This window comes from Oncorhynchus tshawytscha, linkage group LG26 (assembly GCF_018296145.1).
Source record: "Oncorhynchus tshawytscha isolate Ot180627B linkage group LG26, Otsh_v2.0, whole genome shotgun sequence".
In the NCBI taxonomy this organism is placed as follows: Eukaryota; Metazoa; Chordata; class Actinopteri; order Salmoniformes; family Salmonidae; genus Oncorhynchus; species Oncorhynchus tshawytscha.
The window spans coordinates 11,939,424-11,954,010 of record NC_056454.1 but is presented as its reverse complement, the minus strand read 5'-3'; the positions used below and the strand labels follow the sequence as shown (position 1 = coordinate 11,954,010).

At 41.9% G+C, this 14,587-nt stretch overlaps 1 protein-coding gene across 1 annotated transcript in view; it reads right to left on the bottom strand.

The window, feature by feature from the left end:
* Nucleotides 1-1,088: 1,088 nt before the first annotated feature.
* LOC112225168 (polypeptide N-acetylgalactosaminyltransferase 13) overlaps nt 1,089-14,587 on the bottom strand; it is a 74,557-nt gene continuing 61,058 nt past the window's right edge. The window contains exon 12 of the mRNA XM_024388850.2: nt 1,089-2,407. Within this exon, the coding sequence (XP_024244618.1) occupies nt 2,267-2,407 (141 nt within the window). The 3' untranslated portion in view covers nt 1,089-2,266. The remainder of the gene's footprint in view (nt 2,408-14,587) is intronic.

Genomic DNA, 14,587 nt, shown 5'->3' with positions numbered 1-14,587 from the left:
ATCGCCTAGCACATGTATATACAGATACAGAACACATTAAAACAGGATTGTTGTGGAACTTAAAATGTTAACTGTACTGGTATAAGTCTATGCGCATCAGATAAATAGTAACATTTAACTGTGAAATAAGAAACCAAAGTATATCAGTATGCGATTCCTTAACTCTAATATTGACATAGTTTCCAACTAGCCTATATACTACAACAGCATAATAGAATTCCTGAAATTCAGTTACGGCTTTTGGTTTTGGTGTGCCACCCCAAGATTTTCAGTGGCCCCAACCGGCCACCCACCCCTATGAACAATTTCTGGGGGTGCCACTGATTGTGCGTCTGAACAAATGAATGGGTGATGCGTGGTACTTCCGATTATCTCGTGATCTCGACAAATCAACTTTTGTTATATAGTGATCGTGAGATAAGTAAGTAGTGATCGCGACATAGAAGGGAATTCTTTATTTTGATTAATATGTCCCCTCTTGACTTCTGTAATGCAATGCTTTATTATAAAGGTGAATTTTTTTTTCTTTTTCTCATGAGTTCCGGTACTTCAGAGTTCCACTGTTCACCCCTCTCTCTCGCACTCACTTTTTGCTCCGGCACCTCAAGATTGACAAATGAAGTACTGAACACAGGTAGTATAGAATCTGGCTGACCACCATATACTAAAATATACACACAAACCACCTTGCCAGCCAGCAATACACTGAGTGTATAAAATATTAGGAACACCTGCTCTTTCCACGACAGACTGACTAGGTGAATCCAGATGAAAGCTATGATCCCTTATCGAGGTCACTTGTTACATCCACTTCAATGAGTGTAGATGAAGGGAAGGAGACAAGTTAAAGAAGGATTTTTAAGCCTTGAGACAATTGAGACATGGATGGTGTATGTGTGCCATTCAAAGGGTGAATGGGCAAGACAAAATATTTAAGTGCCTTTGAATGTGATATGATAGTAGGTACCAGGCGCACCGGTTTGAGTGTGTCAAGAACTGCAACGTCGCTGGATTTTTCACGCTCAACAGTTTCCTGTGAGTATCAGGAATGGTCCACCACCCAAAGGACATCCAGTCAACTTGACACAACTGTGGGAAGCAATGGAGTCAAAATGGGCCAGCGTCCGTGTGGAACGCTTTCGGCACCTTGTAGAGTCCAAGCCCTGGCGAATTGAGTCCAAATGTGTGCAACTCAATATAAGTAAGGTGTTCCTAATATTTTGTACACTCAGTGTACATCACGTTAGATTATATATATTATATTATGTAGTTATTATTTAAGAGCATTGAAGATAAATCACAATTTGTAAAAAATAATAATTGAGGTAGCTAACTAGCAGATTTACATCAATCATCAACATCCCTCTTTTCCCGATGGCAAATGTCTTTCGGAGGCACTGTAGCTAACTAGCTCGCTTACAATTTGTGATGGGTGAGTGTGTTGCTGAAATAAATAGGCCTATGCTCAAAAATGTTTGTTATTAATTTTGAGATCTGAATTATGAAAGTCTTATATTTGGGGTGAGAGGGGGTTGGGTGGGGGGCTTTGTTCATTTTGAGCACCTGCTCCCTGAAAGATCTGTGCATGGCACTGACAACAACCCTTACCCTTAGACCCTTCATCCTCAGATTTACAGGTGGTTCTGACATAAATATGAATTGGGGGTGTCCAATATCACAGAACAGAATAATCGACCTTGCAGGGTTGCACTTTAAACAAAACACTTATGTACAGAGCCAGAGTAGATTGTCCATGAGGCCCCACAGACGCATACTACAACGCTCTGTCTAGGAAATGCTATCCTGCTACTGGTGCTTCTGCTGTACTAAAGTCTGAACTCTGACCTCACACATGACCAGCCCTGATAGCCATCAGACATATACAGTATCACTGATTCCAGCTTCCTCCACGTGTAAAAGTGTTAGTCACCGTCACTACAGACGCGCCCAGATGATTCAACCATACAGAGAGCTCTGGCTGAGAGTGTGCCGGTCAACCTCTAGGCAACCACTGTGTAATATTGACTGAATGGGAGGAGCAGCATCTCAGATAAAGCCCTTGCAGAGCCTCAGAAGCCCCATAATAAAATACTACAGGCTGCTGCCTGCCTGCTTCTTCCCCACCCGCGAGTGCTGAAGGAGGCAGGAACACGTGCATGACAAAAGACACCTGGTGGAGTGAGGTGAGGTCGTGGCCAGTTTAGGTGGGGGCGAGTCGGGCCGGTGTGGTGGTGAGTGAATGTGGAGGTCCTACTCCTGGGTCAGATCAGAGCGTCAGTGTCATGTTGCGGAGGAGCCACTGCTGGGAGCGGCTGCCTGTGCAGTCTCTCAGGGTGGGCACCATCTTGTCCTCCTCAGTAGGCATGTCCAGACATTGGTTACTGTTGACATGCAGCAAGGTCAGCCGCTGGGGAGAGAGGCGCAGGCAGACAGGCAGAAACAGGCACACACACACACACACACACACACATACGGGTGAATGAGCGTTACGCACTAAACACATGGGCACTGCAAAACATGAGCCGAGATTCTGGCCTCTGCTCCACCTGCAGCCAGAGAGATGGTTTCTGGGTAGATTAGATTACAGATGAGCACCACTTCAACAAATTTTAAAATGGATGTTTTCCACCCACTCATACAGATTTTGCAGTATCTTCCCCAGCAGCTTGTATGTGGATTACACTTCATTTACAGAAACGTCATCACTGGGTATTGAAATGATGCAGACTGTTCGGCCAAATAAGTGTCAAACCTTTCAAAATAAATGTTGTGATTAAAAAAAACAGATGCTCCTGAATGTACCCAAGGACTTTCACCTCAGGAGGATTCGTTTGGTAGAAATCAATCTTTTGAGTGCCGTCACAACGATGCCTGTATTCCCCACGTCGATACCTAAGCCCCAAAACGAATGGCAAGGAGAGGAGACATAAAAGCTCTTAATTAACCACTTATGGCCACTCTCTCTCAGAGGTAATGTACTTAGCCAGTTTATACCTCCGTTGGTGGTCATTACTCTTGTCATAATGACCATACAGAGTGCAGACGGCAGAATCCAATTCTTACCGTTATGGCCGCGTTTTACTTCTTAAGGACGGAAATTGCAATTCTCTTTCCAAGAGCCATGACATACATTGTAAAACGATATCAAAAAAGTATGTAGGTCTGTGAGGGGGGGGGGGCAACAGCCCAACTAGTAGTGTAACCCATCAGAACAGATTTCCCCATTATGAATCTCCAGCTCATTGTGTGTTGTGTTTTCTTCTTGTTATCACCATTTCAATTAAATTCAGGCCAATTTCTCTCATAAGATGACCTATTGGTAACAGAGAGGGATTCCCCCCATTTACACCTTGTGTTCTGGCCTGTAAGCCCATGGCATATGAGGCTGATTCTCTTGTTCTTCTCACATACTCAATTTCACACGGACAGATTCTGATGAGAGGGGCAATTGATTTGAAAATCAATAGGTAGGCTACTGAGAGGAGATGGGAGGAAATGGTTGGGAATCAGACCGACTTGAACGGTGTCAGGTGATGCAGGTGTGTGTGTGTGTGTGTTCATGTGATACAGCTCTGTGTGCGTTGGGACACCAGTCGTCGTGCAGAGCCATTGTAGAAGTACAGTAGAGAATGCTCAATCTGCAATCTGTCCCTCCTTGTGTACCGTACAGTAGAATAGCAATCAGATGAGCTCGCAACTTTAAGGTAATAGAGTGTTTGGCATCAATAGCTAAACTTTTAATAGGAAGACGGACTATTTTCTTTTCTTTTGGCACATCATTCACACATCCCAGGAGGTGTTTTCCAAAACAATGTGCGACTGGTACACACTAAATCCAAGTGACACCTTGAGACCAATGAGACCAATGAGGATTGATTTTGTATTATAGGTTGACAGAATGCTAGAATCCTTATTCCCCATTCCTATTGCTTAAGGGTTTGATTAAATGCAATGAGTTTCCTTCCAGGCAGTTTTTCCTGGCCATTGTGCTCTTACCTCTGCTTTGCTCGTTGGGGTCTAGGCTGGGTTACTGTAAAGCACTGCGCGACAACTTCTGATGTAAAAAGGGCTTTATAAAATCTATTTAATTAATGAATTAATACACTTTCCTGCAGTGTAACTGAGAGGCATAAGCATTGTTACCGCCAAGTTAAATGAAAAATCATTAGTAATATGAGGTTTTAGTAATAATCAATAAATGAATACAGCACATGACTAAGAACACACTGATTCAACGATATAAAATGGTTCATACGTAGACTTTGCAGCAATGATTGTCTTTGACTTTGAGGCAGTAGCGGTGCGTGGGTAAAATCACCAGGGAAGCCAATCCAGAAAAAAAAGCCATATTAAATAAAACCTGTGTGTTGTGATAACTGCGTTGTTTGCTCTATAATCTGTTAGTTCCTATACCTTAAACACCGTGATATATATAGGCCTAAGGCCGAGACAATAAGACGACGCAGTGGCAGAATAAATTCTAATAATACACATTTGTTTCATTACAAAACCGGAGAGCAACATTTATCCGGGGAAGTCCACCCCCCAAAAAAATATTGCATGTAACAAACAGTTACATGACCTACAGCATGGTCAAGCAAGTTAATGTTTCCGACATTTTCAGACTACTAAACAGCTATTGAGTTAGAGTTTACGGCAAGTCGTAAAGAAAACAGGAGCTGCCTCCACTACTCCAGCACCATTTTAACTTCAACATTTCAACATCTAATCACCTATGCTTAGTCTAGGACAGTGACAACTAAAAGATACCAAAAACTATTCAGTCCAATCAACGTAAGCTAAATATGTGGCTGTCCATGGCACTGATTTTTGTGTGAGTGTGAGTGTGAGTGTGTGTTGTGAGTGCATGCAAGTAGAAAAAACATGTTGACTCACCCTACTTACAGAGAAACGGTAATGCCATCCTCCTCTTTCATGTTGCCTAAACGGTCTATGACTCTGTCATACAGTACACGCTTTTAGTTTTTGTTGTCCTAAGCTACCAGGCTAAAATACTTGCTCGCTAGCCTAACTTCTTTTCATGGTCAACGATACGCCAGGCCAGCTAGTTAACATTAGCCTACTACATCTAGCTACATGTTGAACTTCCATCTTCTCAGGCCAGGGGCACAATGTATGAATTTATGGTTGGATCAGAATTGCCATCATAATCATTGGCAGTACGAAGGCTTATGTAAAACCACAAGTTCCTATCTCCAACGGTGGTTAATTTAGGAAAGGGATGAGGACAACAACACAACAAGATGCAACAATTCCATTTTTTTCTGTCAATAAGGATGTTTGGCTTGTGATGTGATTGGTCTTAAACCAAATCCAAACTGGCTTCCCTTGACTATTTTTTTTTTTTTTGGTGCGCCAGGACCATTCACAGCTGAGCTCACGTAGTTTAGCTCAATGCTGATTGGCTATTATTTTATATATTTTTATAAAGTGAGGCCAAATGCTCGCTGGCTTCCCTTGCATTCAATGCTACGAGCGGCAACAATGCCATACACTTTCTGACCAGACAGCATCAGATAGACACTCTACACATACTGAGACAGAGGGGTGCTGTTTTGTTCGTTCGAATGCTTTCTCCAATGAGATACATACAGCCTCTTGTGAATTGACTTTTTTTAATGAAAGACAGAAAGCCCAATTTCTTTTTTAAATTACTTTTTTTGGGGAAGCCTGGCTTCCCTTGGCATCCATGAATACATCGCCACTGCTTTGAGGTAAGTTTGTCCTGAAGCTGTATAGGACATTTTCAGATCCATATACAGCCTTTATTTTTTTGAATGGGTAGCACAAACCAAGATGGTTTGTATGTGTGTGCATATTTGAGCTTGTGCTTCCTTCAATGCAACAATACACAGAAGGGTGTCTCGCATTTACTCTACCTACAGTGCCTTTGGAAAGTATTCACACCCCTTGACTTTCCCAACATTTTGTTGTGTTACAGATTGAATTTAAAATGGATTAAATGTCACTGGTTTACACACAATACCCCATAATGTCAAAGTGGAATTATGTTTTTAGAAATGTTTATTAAAAAGCTGAAATGTCTTGAGTCAAGTATTCTACCCCTTTTTTTATGGCAAGACTAAATAAGCTCTAGTGTAAAATGTGCTTAACAAGTCACATAATAAGTTGCATGGACTCACTCTGTGTGCAACAATAGCTTAACATGAGTTTTGAATGACTACCTAATTTCTGTACCCCACACATAAATTTATCTGTAAGGTCCCTCAGTCTAGCAGTGAATTTCAAACACAGATTCAACCACAAAGACCAGGGAGTTTTTCCAATGCCTAGCAAAGTAGGGCACCTATTAGTAGGGTAAAAAGAGAAAAGGCAGACATTAAATATCCCTTTGAGCACGGTGAAGTTATTAATTACACTTTGGAAGATGTATCAATATACCCAGTCACTTCAAAGATACAGGCATTCTTCCATACTCAGTTGCCAGAGAGGAAGGAAAATGCTCAGAGATTTAACCATGACGCCAATGGTGACTTTAAAACAGTTACACAGTTTAATGGCTGTGATAAGAGAACTGAGGATGGAACAACAACATTGTAGTCACTCCACAATACTAACCTAAATGACCGAGTGAAAAGAAGGAAGCTTGTTCCAAATAAAATATTCCAAAACATGCATCCTGTTCGCACTAAAGTAAAACTGCAAAAAATTTGTCATAGAAGTTAACTTTATGAACTTAAACTGCACTCAACGAGCTGTATACAGCCATAAGCAAACAAGAAAATGCTCATCCAGAAGCGGTGCTCCTAGTGGCCAGGGACTTCAATGCAGGTGTCATGACTCTCCTGGTTGAGGATCCAAGGCCTCAGATCAGCTTGGCAAATGGCTGAGCCATACCCATCTCTATCCCACAGAAGAGGAGAGGGGGGCTGGGACGGTTTTATGACACCTCACGCCAATCGTAAATCTTATGCAGCAGAGAACTCTTGCCTGCTCTTCAGTATCAACCAAAGGAATGCCTTTGTCTAGAGAGACTGTTACCCGCTCAAAAAGTGAATAGTGGAACAATATTTCTAAGATGGGAATGTTAGGAATGGTCAGTGGGGATCTAAAGAATAATCATGTCATATTGTTGTTCATTTTGTGATGTCATTAAAAACTGTATAACAAAAATACTCTAACTTGAAGAGCTTTCACACTGCATGTCAGGTTTACATCCTTTACGTTGTGTAGGAAATATGAAGAACAATGAAACTGTTTTTAATTAAGATAGGAATGTGATTTTATTTTTCTAACGAGATCCTAGTTTTCATGTGTCTTGCACATTAACCAAGCCACGCCCCGAATGAGGTCAGAAGAGTATGTCAGTGTGATGGAACCGTCCTTTTCGACCAGAGTGCTTAAAAGGACTCGCTAAGAATTAACATATCAGACCAGCAAACGTGAAGCGTGAGCTAAACGTTACAAATGCTTGAAACTCCCAGACCAGAAAGCGTGCAGCTGTGGCTACACGTTGAAATTGTTGGAAACTCAAACTCAACACGAGGTGTAGAAGAGAAATTCACTTTACACACAGCTGTGCATGTAAAGTGATCTAGAAACTTGACTATCTACCCGAGGAAGAAAAGAGGCGAAAAGCTCACTTCAGACAATCAATGGTACATCCGATTAGCTGTCTTACATCGAGAAAAGTGAATCTAAATGACTATCCTACTACAATCATCACCATTGGAGACCGGATCACTAAGAAGAAAGACATTGTGACCTCTGGTGGACAACCAAAGCCTTACACCTATCGAGCCAATCCCCATAGAAGGATTGATTGGTTTCAACAGAGAACAAAGACATCTACACGTAAATACATTTCATTTCTTACCCAAATGAGTGGTGGCTTGTGTAAGGTCTATGGTTACTGTGAGCGTAGTTCCTCAACTGTACGATAAATGTCCCTTTTTTTCCCTCTCTCTCTTTTTTCCCCATCCCCTTTTCCATCTCTGTATAATAAGCCGTCATATCTTGTCAGTCCACTAGGGACATTTGCATGTGTATGTGTGTTCTGTGTTATTATTAAGTTAGTTAGTAAATAAATCCTTAAATCCTTAAATACATTTGTGTAGAACTGAATAATGAGAAAAGGATGGGGTTCTTGCAGATTCAAGCAGTCTGCGAAGTTCAGAATGAGACTGATATGAGGTAACGATTAATAAACTACTGCTATCGACATATCTTATAAATATCCTCTTGAGTTTAATTCGGGAGATGATAACTTCTTTTGTGGTGCCCCAAATTCCTATTGAGTTAATTGTTACATGATTAATTTAATCAAGTAACAATTAAATATAGTTGGTTGATTCGATAAATAAAAATCACCACATTAATCAAAGTCACGTCACGACACAGGCAAACTTAAATCTGTTTTACCTCATTTCTACCAGCATATCACATGTGCCACCAGAAGAAGAAAAACCAGCTTTACTTCACACAAAGACACACATACAAAACTCTCCTTCGCCCTGCATTTGGCAAATCTGACCATAATTCTATCCTCCTGATTCTTGCTCACAAGCAAAAACTAAAGCAGGAAGTACCAGTGACTCGCTCAATACTGAAGTGGTCAAATGAGACGAATGCTACGCTAAAGGACTGTTTTGCTAGCACAGACTGTGATTCATCCAATGGCATTGAGGAGTATACAACATCAGTCACTGGCTTCATCAATATGTGCATCGATGACATCGTCTCAACAGGTACCGTACGTACATATCCCAACCAGAAGCTGTAGAATACAGGCAACATCCGCACTGAGCTAAAGGCTAGAGATGACGCTTTCAAGGAGTGGGACACTAATCTGGACGCTTATATGAAATTTCTCTATACCCTCAGACAAACCATCTAACAGGAAAAGCACCAGCTGTTCCGTATGACTCTGTGATCACACTCTCCACAGCCGATGTGAGCAAGACCTTTAAACAGGTCAACATTCACAAGGTGGCGGAGCCAGATGGATTACCGGGATGTGTACTCAGAGCATGCGCGGACCAACTGGCAAGTGTCTTCACTGACATTTTCAACCTCTCCCTGGCCGAGTCTGTAATACCTACATGTCCCTGTGCCCAAGAACGCCAAGATAACCTGCCTTAAATGACTACCGCCCCATAGCACTCACATCTGTAGTCCATGAAGTGCTTTGAAAGGCTGGTCATGGCTCACATCAACAACATCATCACGGAAACCCTAGTCACTAATTCGCATACTGCCCCAACAGATCCACAGATGATGCAATCTCAATTTTACTCCACACGGCCCTTTCCCACCTGGACAAAATGAAAACCTATGTGTTCATTGACTACAGCTCAGTGTTTAACACTGTAGCACCCACAAAGCTCATCAATAAGCTAAGGACCCTGGGACTAAACACCTCCCTCTGCAACTGGATCTTGGACTTCCTGACAGGCCGCCCCAGGTGGTAAGGGTTGGCAACAACACATCTGCCACGTTGATCCTCAACACGGGGGCCCCTCAGAGGTGCGTGCTTAGTCCCCTCCTGTACTCCCTGTTTACCCACGACTGTGTGGCCAAGCACGACCATCATTAAGTTTGCTGACGACACAACGGTGGTAGGCCTGATCACCAACAATGATGAGACAGCATATAATTCAACAATCTCTCCTTCAATGTGAGCAAGACAAAGGAGCTGATCGTGGTCTACAGGCAAAGGACAACTGAATACACCCCCATTCACATCGATTGGGATGCAATGTAGAGAGGCGAGAGCTTCAAGGTCCTTAGTGTCCACATCACCGACAAACTATCATGGTTCAAACACACCAAGACAGTCGTGAAGAGGGCACAACAATGTCTACTCCCCCTCAGGAGACTGAGAAGATTTGGCATGGGTCCCCAGATCCTAAAAAAGTTATACAGCTGCACCAACGAGAGCATCATGACCGGTTGCATCACTGCCTGGTATGGCAACCGTTCGGCATCTGACCATAAGGTGCTACAGAGGATACTGGCCATCTGGCCCAGTACATCCCTGGGGCCAAGTTTCCTGCCATCCAGGACCTCTATTCTAGGCGGTGTCAGAGGAAGGCCCACTTTTATTTTTAAGACTCCAGCCACCCTAGTCATAGGCTGTTTTCTCTGCTACCGCACGGCAAGCAGTACCGGAGTGCCACGTCTAGTTCCAAAAGGGTCCTTAACAGCTTCTACCCCCAAGCCATAAGACTGCAGAACAATTAATCAAATGGCTACACGGACTATTTGCATTGACCCCCCTTTAGTTTTTAGTTTTTTTGCACTGCTGCTACTCGCTGTTTATTATCTATGCATAGTCAATTTACCACTACCTACATGTACATATCACCTCTATTACCTTGACTAACCTGTACCTCCGCACATTGACTCGGTACTGGTACCCCCTGTATATAGCCTTGTTACTGTTATTTTATTTGTTTTACTTTAGTTTATTTAACTCTTATTTTCTTCACACTGCATTGTTGCTTAAGGGCTTGTAAGTAAGCATTTCACGGTAAGGTTTACACTTGTTGTATTCGGCACATGTGACAAATTAAATTTGATTTGATTCATTTGATATGTCTTGAATGCAAAAGGCATTATGTTTAGGGAAAATGGTGGTGTCTGCATTATGTTATGGGTATGCTTGTCATCGGTAAGGACTAGGGAGTAAAAAAATATCAAATGGAATAGAGCTAAGTACAGGCAAAATCCTAGAGGAAAACCTGGTTCAGTCTGCTTTCCAACAGACACTGGGAGACAAATTCACATTTCAGGAGGACAATAAGATAAAACAAAAGGCCAGAGTTTTTAAAGATATCACGAAGAACTGCATAAGTGTTGCTAATGCTCTCCACTTTCTGGAGGACCGAGTTTTGACATCAGTGGAATGCTCAGTGGAAGCAGAGTATGCTAACTAAGGAGAGTCCCTATTTGAAGAATATAAAATATAAATATAGAATAAAAAATATCAATCAAATATCATCCAACTCGGAATTGTATATCAGGAACTCGGGCCACTTTCTAGAGCTACAACCTGAAGATCAATGACATCATCATGATTAGACAGTTCCCAGTTGTCTTGAAAGCACCATAAATCCAGAGAATGCCAGACTTTGATGACAACATTTGCCCACGAAGGACCACCTTCATGTTCAAGTGAGCACATCACAACAAGGTGAGTCCAAAAATGTCTTGTATGCTGCTGCATAAATTATGTAATATGCCAGGGAGATATGTATACTGTAGCTAAGAAAATAATACTAAGTGTATGTGGTGTAGTAAGCTGTTAGTAAACCATATGCCTCACCCTAATAATTTGGTCTATTTTGCCTACAGTTCTGACTACTGGTCTGACTGTTCTGACTTGGTTGTGCACATGTAGCCTATAACCTGTTTTAGAAATGTAATCATTGATTTTTGTAAGAGCTTTCATTGTCAGCTTATATGCCCCCTTTATTTATCCAACGGTTGTGACTTGGTGTACAGGGAGAACACTGTAAGAAGGGTCCATGTTCTGAATTCTATCGCTGTTCATTTCAAAAGTTCTTAACAAATTGTTACATTGACTACGTCCGCCGTCGCTCCCTCATTAATGTCTTAATCAAAATTTTGGATGGCCTATTATCGTCCCCTTATGCCATAGTTTGTACATCTCAATTGTCAATAGAAACGACATTTGTTTAAGCAAGTCAGCCATATCAGGTATGTTTATTTTAAAGGCAGGAAATGAGGTTGAATTAACTGTTTCACTGCCAGACAAGGCTCCGCTGATAGCCAGGTATAGCAGTGGTAAGATGTTGGAACTGCTGTTGGGACAGCTTTATGTCGGCCCTAACAGTTTATGGGCACCGTTTGGCACCGTGAAAGTGCAATTAATGTATTGTTTAGTGTTGTGTAGTGGCTTTGCTGGAATTCATCCCCACCAAGATTCACATGCTAAAATGTCCACTGCCTTGGAGTAAGGGTAAAGGGTAGGAATTTTCTCTGCTATACACTTTATGTTTTAATTATTATTTTGGGTATAGGGGAAGGTCACTTGTTTTTTCTCCAAATGTTCCGGGAACATTGGTAAAAATGTATTTTACTGAAGGGAGGGTCACCCATTTTAATTTCAGATAGGTACGATTTTCTCCAGGTACAGTATCCCTCATTATAAATAACGTACTGTCCCTTATCCAGAAAGACCCACAGCTGTAATCACTGCCCAAGGTGATTCTAACATGTATTGACTCAGGGGTGTGATTACTTATGTAAATGGTTACTTCTGTATTTCATTTTCAAAAATGTCTGTTTTCACTTTGTCATTATGGGATATTGTGTGTAGATGGGTGAGAAAAAAAATATTTCATCAATTTTGAATTCAGGCTGCAACACAAAAAAAGTGGAATAAGCCAAATGGGTATCAATACTTTTTAAAGGCATCACACAGAGCATCTCTCACTCACTCACTCACTCACTCTCTCTCACACACACACACACACACCATTACTTCACTGGAGGGGGAGATGACCTGAGCATTACAGTAAAACCAACCACCTAGGCAGGTTTTCGTGCCAAGGTTTAAAAAAATACAACGTTCTGCTTTTAAAATGTATAAAACAAATTCATGTATTTATGTCCTCAAAACTATAGCTGTCCAAATAGTATTACACTAACAAGCCAAAATTGTAGTATCTGCCATTATAGTCCTGTACCTGTAAATAGGCCTATGAACCTCCACTACACTAAAGCTTATTTATTAATCATAAGAACATGTCTGGGGCAATAATGGAGATGCTATTTTTGCCATCCCTGAAAGATCCTGCCATACTTCAGTGCAGAAAAGACAGCATGAAGAAAATATAAGAGAGTAGGAAAACCAATCCATATTTAATGAAAATATTAGACATGTGAGGGACGTGTCCTCTCTGCTCATAATTATTTCATTGCTCCTCAGTGGCAGTAAAAACTCCCATTACAGCTGTTGCAGTCCCAGAGTGTGGCTCATGAGCTCTGTGCCGTGTGTGTGCACAGCTGAGACCTGCTAATTAAATGAAGATGGTCTCCAAGAGCCGGCACAGGGTGAGGAACATTTATCCTCTATGTCTCAAAGAGTCGGCGGCAACCTGACTTGCTGACAGATGCAGGATCCCTTTTAAATGTGTGTTTGTGCTGACACTAACAACGCTTAAAAACAGAGTCTGGCGTGTAACAAAAAATCTACACAGTACCAACAGATTCAATAGAAATGTGTTTCTTGGCATTCTGCCATTGGAAGGAGCCACGGCGGTTAGATAGTGTGGCTGTTCAGTACAGATTGACCAAGTGTGTATCCCAAATGGCACCCTATTGCCTTTATAGTGCTCAACTGTTGATTGGGGCCCATAGAGCTTTGGTAAAAAAGTGATGCATTATAAAGGGAATAGCATGCCATTTGGGACACACCCACTGTCTAATTGTGGTCCCAATATTGTCTGTTCAGAGAGCGTCGTGCAGTGTTAATCTCAAGGACAGAGACTACGGTAGGAACAGAACAGGGAATGAGGCCATCTGACAGCAGGCTGCTCTAGCACTGTCAGGTTTACAAAGAACAATAACCCTGAGCGCAACTCACCCAATTTAACCAACAGTATTCCGAAAAGGAGAGCACACAGCAATGAATATGTTCTTTACCAGGCAAACGTCAACTGCTTAACAGACAAATAAACTCCAATGAATTACAGAGGTACTGTAAAGAGGTAACTGGCTAAAGTTAAGGGAATGACAAATAGAAATACTGTTCATATATCAAACAGAAGCCGGTAGCTTCTTGCAAGCGAGCATCCAGACTCGATTCAGTAGATGTATATAGGTAAAATGGAAATGAGTGGTGATTAAAATTCAACCCTCAGACACTGAGAACACGCTGTGTGCTGAACACAGCTGTTATGAGGCCATAGGAGTGTGTTCAAAATGCAGCCCTCACTTTCCCAAGGCCAGAGCCATGAAAGCACAGCTCACAATGAGGGATCACTTCAAAAGAGCTTGTAAACAAAGGCGAGCCCATTTCAATTTGCCCATCGCATAGATAATCAGCTAAACCTAAAACCACCTCGCCTCCTCAGCTCTCATCCAATGAGGGCCTCCAGTGAATTTTCGCATCTAAAATTAAATATTGATGTATGAAAATAAATGTAAAATGAGATCAAATTTGGTGAAGGCTGTATACATTTCTTGCAGATAGCTTCGTGTTTACAGCACCATCTAAAGCTGTCGAGGGACGTTTATTATTGCCCGGTGTGCCTCTGTGTTCCTGTCGTTATGCATTCACATCAAAAGGCCACTGGTAATCGCTACTGAAACTTCTTTGCGTGGCAGACTTTTACTAACGTTGGAAAAGTCCAGCATCGCAACAAGCTGCAGCTCCAAAAACATCTCAAAGTGGAGGTAAAGGAAACGAACACAAACATACCGTGAGGTAAAGGAGCTACTTACTAAAGCAAAGTTGAACGCATATTCCGCCACAGTCATACAACTCCAGCTCTGCAGGCTAGACAGTACACACTAGACGATTGCACACTCGCCAACTACACCATTGGTTGCTGGTGAGCAGAGATAAAGCAGGACG